The sequence below is a fragment of the Opisthocomus hoazin genome, chromosome 5, assembly GCF_030867145.1.
Source record: "Opisthocomus hoazin isolate bOpiHoa1 chromosome 5, bOpiHoa1.hap1, whole genome shotgun sequence".
NCBI lineage: Eukaryota > Metazoa > Chordata > Aves > Opisthocomiformes > Opisthocomidae > Opisthocomus > Opisthocomus hoazin.
In genome coordinates this window covers 20233765-20244139 of record NC_134418.1, presented here as the reverse complement: position 1 = coordinate 20244139, position 10375 = coordinate 20233765, and the positions used below count along the sequence as shown (strand labels likewise).

Here is a 10375-nt window from a genome sequence, read left to right as displayed (position 1 = left end):
GGAGCTGCCCACTGCCGAGCCCCCCCCCCCCCCCTCTGCGCGGGAGGCGCCCCGGAGCCCCGCGCCGCGGCCCGCCCCGCACCGCCGCGGGTGGCGGGGGAGGTGCCGCCGCCGCCGCCGCCGAGGCGGGGCCCCGCTCCGCTCCGCCGCGCCTCGCCCGGCCCCGCTCCGCTCCGCTCCGCCGCGGCCCCGCTCCGGCTCCCGCGGCCCCGGCGCGGCGGTGCTGCCGCCCTGCCCCGCCGCGTCCCGCCCGGCCGCGGCTCCGGGCGCCTCCCGCCGCCCGGCATGGACGTGAGGAGGGTGGAGAGCATCTCGGCGCAGCTGGAGGAGGCCAGCTCCACAGGCGGTAGGGCGCGGGGGGCGGGAGGGAGGGGGGTTTTTCTCAGTGATTCTGGGGTCTTGTCCCCCGCCTTTAAGCAGCAAGTCTGGCAACTTGGCGTGGGGCGGGGAGGGGGAAGCTGCCTGCTTGCGTGGGGTTAACGCATCTGCGGTGTCTTGGAAAAACGTGTGTCTGGGGGGACAGTGAGCAAACGCTTAACGCCTGGGATCTCGGGGGGAGAAACGTTCGCGGCTTGGTGAGGTTCGCCGTAAGATGCCTGTTATGACCCAGCTGGTACTTTTGCCTTCGCTGAAATGACCTGGGGCCGGGTATGAACCTCCCGGGAGCATCACGCACATCCTCTCTGATTACCAACTCCCAGTAGGCAATTCTGATCGGTCTCACTTAGACCTCGTTGCTTTGATTAACGTTGTATCTTCGATGCCCAAGTAACAATTATTTGATGGAGACCAGCTTCTTCTGGTGAGCAGAAGGCTACCTGGCACCTTTCTCTTCTCTGTAGTGCAATTTGCAGTTGCATAGTCACCTGAGAAAGGTTACAAAATAACTTGCATTTTAGGGAGGAGAAAAGCATGCTTTGCTGTCCGCCACGGTGACTGTGACTCCTGGAGTGTCAGAGTTTTCTCCCAGCATGGTTAGGAAACAGAGTTATTGAGAAATGATGCTGCTTGGGTGCAGTGTGTGTAACATGCTGCTGCTGAGAAGGGTGCCTTAGCTCAAGGTAAGGTGGTTTAGCAGGTGATGGTTGGAGAGTTAATGAAAAACTTTGCAAAACAGCCGATCAAAAATAGGGGAAAGTTATTTTCTAAGGAAAGATGGAAAACTATTTCACGTTTCCTGCTGTGTTGCTAGATCTCTCACAAACTGTGTGATGCCAGTGTAGAGTAACAGCCTTGCCATGAAGTTGCTTGAAAGACGCAGTGGAGTCCCACCCTTTGCCTGATTTCTGATTTTTCAGAATAGTCTTTTTGCTTGCTAGAAGAGGCTCACAGCCACGTGTCCTCTGTTGGATTGTACTTGGTTCTTCTCTGTTCTTAACATCCCAGCATTTCTCATGCGTTAGGACTTGTAGCCTTTCAGATAGGATACTAGATCATTTGCTTTAGGGATAAGGAACCTTTGTAACTGAGTATGCAATTAGTTCTAGGCTGTCAGCTCAGTTGTTAATCCATCTTTGCATTTCTTCAAAGCTTCAGAAAAAAAAAAGCATACTTTGTCATTATGGTTCTCCAACAAGGGACTCAGCCACCAAAGTGATGTGATACTTCTCACTGCTTTTCAGATCGCAGCCCCCCAGGTTGTAATTAAGACTTTTCCCTCCACATACCACTTACAGCTAAGAGCCTTACAGCTCTAGTCTGTTAGAGATCTGAAAGTCAGCCTGTTTTTCCATAACGCATACATCACCAGCGACAAACACCAGGCAGGCTCTTAGCTACACCTGTGCAACCACCATGCAGGACTGTTTGGGCTAAACAAAACTACAGTCATAATTTAGACACAGTGGATTTGCACAGCTGCTGTTGAGGAATAAGTTGGTTTATGGGTCGTTACTACAGGTGTTAAAGCATAAAGAGAGTTTGCAGCTTAACATTTCTTCTTATAGGTATAGTTAGCAATATCAGGAAAGTGTCTATATGAAAACTGGGGAAATATGATCTGAATCCACATCATACAGATAATATGAAATACCAATATGATATCTTTACAGAAAATGTTTTCAGCTTAACTGTATATTAGGTGTGGGTTCCATTTTGGTCCTCTTGATATGCATGCCTTGTAGCTTTTAGAAACTAATGATGGCTTTAATTCATTTTAAGCTTGTAGTGAGAGGTAGAGATAGGTAGGTAGAGATTGGTGAGAGGTAGTAAGACATACTTTTGCACTGTTTTAGAATAAAAAGCAAAATCTAACTGAAATATGAGTTATTGTAGGAAAAGCATCCTCAAAAATAAGTTCTTATGCCAGAAATGGAAAGATAAAAATGACAAAGTTAAAAGAAAATACCGCCTTTCTTTTTGGAGAATGACATACATTAGATCACCACTCAACTTGCATCTCATCACTAGCTTGATTTTTGTTTAAGCAAGTGTCTAGCTTCACAGCTCTGGGCTTCTTCCTTATGTGAGAAACCACATGTAGGTTCATATTCTCCAAATTTTGGCCCTTTTTCATTGAAATTTCCCCTTCCACCCTTCTCTTCTCTAGCTGTCTCTCTCCAGAATCCCAAGCTTTTGACTCCTTTTCAGTAGCATCAGCATTTCTGAATGTATCTGTGTTAGTTACTTAATGAGGAAGCATTTGGTAGACTTGTTCTCATTGTTCCTCTTCAAATGTGAAAAATGTTTAAAATGTTACTTATTTTTAAATGGTAATACCCGCACAAGAGTTACCATGGGGATTTAATGGTAGTGCCTGAGAGTCAGAAAATGAACAGAAGTGCAACTGTTCCTCCATTTCATTTTTTCCAAGTGAAATAAAGCCCAACTAATACACTAGCAGCTTAAGGTATAAAAATTATTAGTGACAAAGGAAACATTTTGTACCTTTTACCAAGTAACAGCTCTCACAACATTGTCAGAAAAAGTTTGTGTGGGTAAGAATGAGTTTAGCGGCAAGGTGGCCTGTGGGTTCAATACCTAGGACAAACTTAGCCTGTTGGGAATACTAATATGAATAAAACACTATCACAGCAACTGGTTGCTTTGCTTTAGGGTATAATGAATTAAAAATGGGGATTGTGCTGACCAATATACACTTCTTTACTCAACCAATAGAAATCATTTAAAAAGCCACGGAGTCATTTGTGATAAGTTTTGAAGATTTTCTATGCTTAGACAGGGCAGTCACAAATTCTGCATGTCAGAATCATAGAATGGTTTGGGTTGGAAGGGAGCTTATAGATCATCTAGTTCCAACCCCCCTGCCACTAGACCGCGTTACTCAAAGCCCCATCCAACTTGGCCTTGAACACTGCCAGGGAGGGGGCTTCCACAACTTCTCTGGGCAACCAGTTCCAGTGCCTCACCATACTCATGGTGAAGAATTTCTTATATCCAGTCTAAATCTTTAAGTTTAAAGCCATTATCCCTTCTGCTATCGCAACAGGCCCTGCTAAAAAGTTTGTCCCCATCTTTCTTATAAGCCCCCTTTAATTACTGAAAGGCTGCAATCAGGTCTTCCTGGAGCCTTCTGTTCTCCAGGCTGAACAGCCCCAACTCTCTCAGCCTGTCCTCACAGGAGAGGTACTCCAGCCCTCTGATCATTTTTTTTGGCCCTCCTCTGGATCCACTCCAACAGGTCCATGTCTTTCCTGTGCTGAGGGCTCCAGAGCTGGATGCAGGACTCCAGGTGGGGTCTCACGAGAGTGGAATAAAGGGGCAGAATCACCTCCCTCGACCTTCTGGCCATGCTTCTTTTGATGCAGCCCAGGATGCAGCTGGCCGCCTGGGCTGCGAGCACATGCTGCCGGGTCATGTTGAGCTTCTCGTCAATGAGTACCCTCAAGTTCTTCTCCTCAGAGCTGCTCTCAATCCATTCTCTGCCCAGCCTGTATTTATGCTCAGGATTGCCCCAGCCCATGTGCGGGGTTTTGCACCTGGCTTTGTTGAACTTTATGAGGTTCAAACGGGCCCACCTCTCAAGCCTGTCCCGGTCCCTCTGGATGGCATCCCTTCCCTCCAGCATGTCGACCCCACCACATAGCTTGGTGTCACTGGCAAATTTGCTGAGGGTGCACTCAATCCCACTGTCTGTGTTGCCAACAAAGATGTTAAACAGCACCGGTCCCAGTACTGACCCCTGAGGAACACCACTCATCACTGGTCTCCACTTGGACGTTGAGCCATTGACTGCAACTCTTTGAGTGTGACCATCCAGCCAATTCCTTATTCACTGTGTAGTCCATCCATCTAATCCATGTTTCTCCAATAGAAGAGACAAGGAAGTTGTGTAGGACAGTGTCAAATGCTTTGCTCAAGTCCAGGTAGATGACATCAGTTGCTCTTCCTTTATCCACCAAAGCAGTAACCCTGTCATAGAAGGTCACCAAATTTGTCAGGCATGATTTGGCCTTAGTGAGGCTGTGTTGGCTGTCACCAATCACATCCTTATTTTCCACATGCCTTAGCATATTTTCCAGGAGGATCTGATGCATAATCTTGTTGGGCACAGAGGTGACACTGACTGGCCTGTAGTTTGCTGGGTCTTCCTTTTTACCCATTTTAATAATGGGGGGTTATGTTTCCCCTTTTTTGATCAGTGGGAACTTCACCGGGCTGCCACGACTTCTCAAATAGGATGGGTAGTGTCTTAGAAATTTTAGCCACCAGTTCCCTCAGGACCCATAGATGCACCTGATCAGGTTCCATGGACTTGTGCACCTTCAGGTTCCTTTGATGGTCTCGAACCTGATCTTGTCCTACAGCGGAAAGTTGTTCATTTTCCCAGTCTCTGCCTTTGCCATCTGCAACTTGGGCAGTGTGTCTGGAGCACTTGCCCGTGAAGACTGAGCAAAAAAGTCATTGAGTACCTCAGCCTTCTCCACATCCCAGGCAACCAGGTCTCCCGTATGTCAGCTAAGAGGCTGTCATTTCTGCATTATGTGCAGAAGACAAACCAAACAGCACTAGTCAAGGGTGTTTATCCAACTTTAAGTTTACTTAGAGTTTGGTATTCTCTGCCATACCTCTGAGAGATCTTTGTGCAATAGTGTTCACTTTTGCTTTTAATGAATGGCTTGCTCTTGTTGCTTGAGGCATTCTTAGAAGACAAAGGAAAGTGTGCTAGAAGGACAAGAAGCTACACACAGAAAAAGCTGAAAATAGGAGTTTAGGAAAAGGTATGGTAAGAAAAATGACAAAAGTGAGGAAAAATGCACTGGAAAACAATTACAGGGAAAAAAAGACGAGGTGGAAGGAGGGGAATGAAGAAGCAGCTTCTTATACATCTCAAGATACGATTGATACTAAATTGAAGTGTCCTATTGAGGGGTACTGGAACAAGGAGCTATGGATTGGACTAATTCCTTTATAACCCAAATGGGATTTATCTGACACACTGAAAAGCAGGCAGTGACTCTCCGAGTGACTTCCACCGACACTCGTATCAGCATGAAAGCTTTGGTTTGTCTAGGAGTTCCATCCATAGGACGTGCTGTCAGTCAAGAGTCAGTGTCACTGTTTCTACTAGTGATCTGTTGTCCCTAAATACTGTTTGTGTTTTCTTCGATATCAGAGATCTTCTGGCCATTTTATCTTGTGCACCTGTATCCCAGTGGATCCTCTGTCTCTGCATGAGCCTTCTGTAACACAGATATGTTCTTTCTGTGAAAGTTACGATACACAAGGGAAGGACTAAATTAAATGGACTTGTGATCTAATAAAGGAGGTGTCATCATTATCTACATGCAAATAGATGCAAATTTTATAAGGTAAAATATGCATCCTGCTCCTGCAGGATGGAGGAAATAAGACAGAGAAGCCTCTGTGTGAAATTTGGTCTCTGCCTCCGTCTTCAATTCCTCTATTCAGTGAGCATGTGAAGCAGTAATTATATGCAAAGTTCTAGTATAGAGAGTCATATTTGATATGAATGCTGAAAATACCTTGGCTTTCCATCAATATAAATTTTATATTGATAAAAATATCAATTTGCACAAAATACAGCTTGCTTTTTTGCTGTTCTGTGTTTCGAAGTTACTACCCATGCTCAGAGATTTGATATATAAGTAACTGAACAGCTGAACAAGTTTCAGGCGTATTAGGCTTAGAGAACTGACTCTTTCCAGGTATTAAGACCCATAAGAGAAGTAGCTAGAGTGTGTCATGGAAAGCTTTTACAGTGTAGCACATAAGCACTTAGGACTCCTGCTTTGGGTTGAATATTCGATCCATGCAGCATTCAGCTGTAATCTATTCCATCTCAGACACTCAGTTTGCCATTGTGATTTATTCGGAATCTTTCGTACTTGAAAAAGTAAGTATCTAAAAATACACCAATGCCTGATTGCTTCACTGTTTCATAGATATGTGCATTCTTGCCCGGCTGTCCTACTATCCTTCCCCCCACAATTCTGCTTGTCCTCTCTTGCAAATACCTGGCCATTTATTGTCTCCTGTTAGCAGAGGCCATTACTCCTATTTGAGATGAGACAGAAAACATTGGCACAAGGTTGTAGACTGGGCTAGGAGCCAAATCAGTTTTCAGTAGTGGTAGTCAATACGATCTGAACCAAATAGGATTCTCTTATTTATTAGCACACACTTTAATTAATAGGGTTGGGCCTATTCTGGGGCATAAGAAGTGCAAATCTATAAACCTTCTTTCTTTGGAGCATAATGTGGCGGCACAGCTGGAGATGGTTAATAGGTTAATGGGCTAGTTTGGACATTATGGTTTGGCCTGAACAGCTAATGTCTGGTTGTGTCAAAAGTGAATGGACAAAAGGTTGACATAAGTGTTACTTTTTTGATCATAGTTATGCTTTCAGAATCCTGTTTTCTCTGGCAAGATCTTTGCTTGCTATTGGTTTGATGGCTAGGCAGTATTTGGCCTAGATTTACCACTGAGTACGCCAGGTGGAATGTGGAAGAGAAGTGAAAATGTATGGAATATATATTTTTTGGAGTCTATGGAACTATAGAAAGCATGAAGTCCATTTTTTTTTTAAGTTCTTAATTATTATTTTTTAATTGTATTACAGGAGTCTTGTGATCATAAAGATCATATATGGTTGGTTTTGTTCTCTTGAATTTCCACTCTTCTGCTCCACAGGAGAGACCGTTGCTCTGTTATTGCCTTCATGCATACAGCAGCAGAGGAAGTTGGACTCTAGACTTGCTATGAATGTGGGAGGTCTGTAGACAAGATAAACTAGCAGCAGTTTAAGATATGTAGTTGGGTTGAAAGTATGTGGAATGCATTCACCATTAAGAATAAACCCAAACAGAGAATAAAAGCTGTAGATCTGAACACATACTGTGTTTTATTGCTGGCAGCCTAGCAGAGACTTAATATGGCATTAAAAGGAGCTTTCTCTCAGAGGTCTGAAAATAAATACAGGGTTGCTCTTTTATATTCTTTTCCACCTATAAAACAAATCCGCTTAGAAGTCCCCTGTTGTCTTTTAGATCCCTTGTTATATGTTTATAATTTGTGCTGCAGCGACACAAGCCGTGATATGAAAGTCATAGATGCTTATGTGTCCACTGGAGAAAAAACTACAGGTGGAAGGCATGACAATAGGGAATTTTTAACTATAAACATCTTACCCTGTTAAGAACAACAATTCACATGTTGTAAATGTTTGGATTTTATTTTAGGAGAAAGTATCTTTATTTCTAGGCCGGTTATTTTCACCAGACAAAGTCTAAACCCATAAGCTTCCCTGAGCACAGTGAAATGTCTGGCACTATACAGTACATGATATCAGTATGCCACAAAATGACTAAATGGTGACAGCATAGACATGGTTATACAAAATTGAAGGCTTTGAATGTCCTACAATATAGACTGCAGGGTGGTTGCTCTATTTCATACAGTCAGTAAGAAATGGTTTGCTGTTTTAATGATAGGAAAAAAGACCAATTTTACTGATGCATTGTCTTGTTCTCACAATTTTCAGTTACCATTCCAGCAGAGAGTTTTTTTGTGACTATCACTATAGTCATTAGGCTTTAGTACAACAAATCATTGTCTTCTTTTTGAATCTAAGTTTGCTTTTGTTAATAATCCAGAAGAAACATTTAAGATTTAATAGAAAAGTAAGCAGTAGCCACAAAGTGCGATGATGGGTCTGCTTCTTCACAGTGCAGGATTTTTTAAATCCTTGACCAAAGTGGGAACACGCAGAAGAGCACTTCATCGCAGTAACTCATTTGGCTTTCATCACTGTTCCTATAAACCCTTCAAACCTATGGGAATAATTGCAACGAATAAGGATTTTGGCCCTAATGGTTGTGAAAATCAGGAGAACACTAAACCTGAAACTGAAACACAGGTCAAATTTATGTGATTCTGTGTGAAGGAAGGAAATTGCTGTGCTGAAAATACTTAGCAGTAATTAAAAGATTTATAGCTCTGGTATATTTTGAAATAAAGTCAAATGCCCAAAACCTTCTAATGAGTCACTCATCTACATGCTTCACAGTAAAATGAAAAGCACATCTAGGCATCCGTTCTCCAGTCTCTTAATATCTGCATGATACAATAGCTGAGGGGCTTCCCTAATTTGTGCCACCTGGCTAGCATTGCCAAAGGCTCACTCGCAGTCCGGGCACTGCAGTAATGTAGTGTCTTCTGGCTGGTTTCCCCTGTCATGTCAGGACTGCAGCGGGAACTGCTGAAGCCGGACATGCTGGTACTTTGCTAGTTGAGGACTTGTTGGGTCAAATGCCTAGCGTGTTTTTTTTGGTAAGAAATTCTGCTTTCTGTACAGTCTCACAGAAATGTTTCTGGTAATCTGTACCAATTGATTTCCAAATCCTTGGACAGTTCTATTAAACAGAGGAGAAACAATATGATTCAGATGAAATCATTGAGTCACTGCAGACATGGATTCTGCAATATTGACAAATATCCCTGTTTGTGTATAGAAAGAAATAATATTGATTTTATTTATTTATTTAGTTGTTTGTGCACCAAAACAATATTTAATTACTTAAGAGTTGCTGTATATGTTCTGGTTTTTGCTTGTATTAATGCTACAGTTTTTTTTGCTTTCTGTTTTAAGGTAACGTTTTCTAAACAAAGAAATTACATTGTATTCCACATCACAAGAATTTATCAACAGAGTGTGGTTTAATCAGTGTCGGAAAAACCCATGGAAAAATTTACAAAGTTGACATAATTCTTACTTTTTAAATTAAATATAGTCATTTGACTTAGAATTTTTAGTGGTATTACAGCATATGTTATAATAAAGACCTACTGAAAGACAACATTGTGTCAAACAAAAGATAAACATAATATGATGAAAAGAACTGTCCTAAACGGTGAATGTCCTAAATGCACACAGTAAGTTGTAATGGAGGAAAAATAATTTGCTTTGTTTTGTTTAATTTTAGCATACTTACCTGATGCAATTTGAAGTGACCTTCTGAAAGTCACACTTTATTTAACATCTGTGTGATACAAGCGTCATTGCAACGGAACATGGATATTTGGAATTTTATGGTGTGTAGAGATATCTGTGTACATGCTAAATACCATAAATTAACAATCTCTGATCACATTTTCAAAACAGCTGAAGCAGTGCTACTATAATGCTTTTTCGCATGAACGTTACTGCTCATAGCTTCAAAGAACACCCTAGAAAGGACTGACCTTTTTTCGAGACAGTTTGTTTTAGAGTGTGACAAAGCGTGTTGTGCCACCCACTCCTGGTGCTTTGCTGCAGCGGGTGCCCCCTCCACTGCTGGAAGGGATGTGCTCTGTCTGTGCGTATGGTTTCCCAGTGCGGACGGGTGTGGGGACAGCGAACAGTGGGCTGTGGGATGGCACTCCCTGCCTGAGCAGTTAAAAGAAAGGAGAGGAAAAAGATCAAGAAATGCCTGCTTGTGTGTGTGGCTTCAGTGGTATTGGAGCAAGCAGACTCTGGGATCTGCTGTTCTGTTACCTTTAGCTGGAGATAAATGAATCCTTTTTCTTAAAAAAAAGTAGGAGAAAAATCCTTAAAGAGCACTCTTTTGAAGTGGTATAAAAGACATAAATCAAGTAGATCCAGCCATAGAATCATGTTTTGCTTCATTGCGTCCTGGTAACAGTGTGATAGCTGTTTCCTCAGATCACCATCGGTCTTGAGTTTTGACAATGTAGCTGGCTCTAACCAGGTGATACCCAGACGTCCTTAATCATTCTGACTATTGATTTTTATGCCACTGCTCAGTGAGTGAATGGTACCCTACATATCTAACGTTACACTCTTTCTATTCTGTGTATCCATTTCCATGGACATTTGGGGTTATTTTGTTGTGTTTTGAGATGCAACATTATAAAAAGTATCACATGTTGTAATGCTGTCTATAGAGAACAATA

The 10375-nt window shown here is 42.7% G+C and overlaps 1 protein-coding gene across 2 annotated transcripts in view; it reads left to right on the top strand.

The window, feature by feature from the left end:
* Positions 1-224: 224 nt before the first annotated feature.
* The window catches only part of KCNIP4 (potassium voltage-gated channel interacting protein 4), a 475426-nt gene continuing 465275 nt past the window's right edge, over positions 225-10375 (top strand). For both annotated transcript variants that reach the window (XM_075420635.1, XM_075420629.1), the window contains exon 1: positions 225-346. In XM_075420635.1, the coding sequence (XP_075276750.1) occupies positions 286-346 (61 nt within the window). In that variant the 5' untranslated portion in view covers positions 225-285. The remainder of the gene's footprint in view (positions 347-10375) is intronic.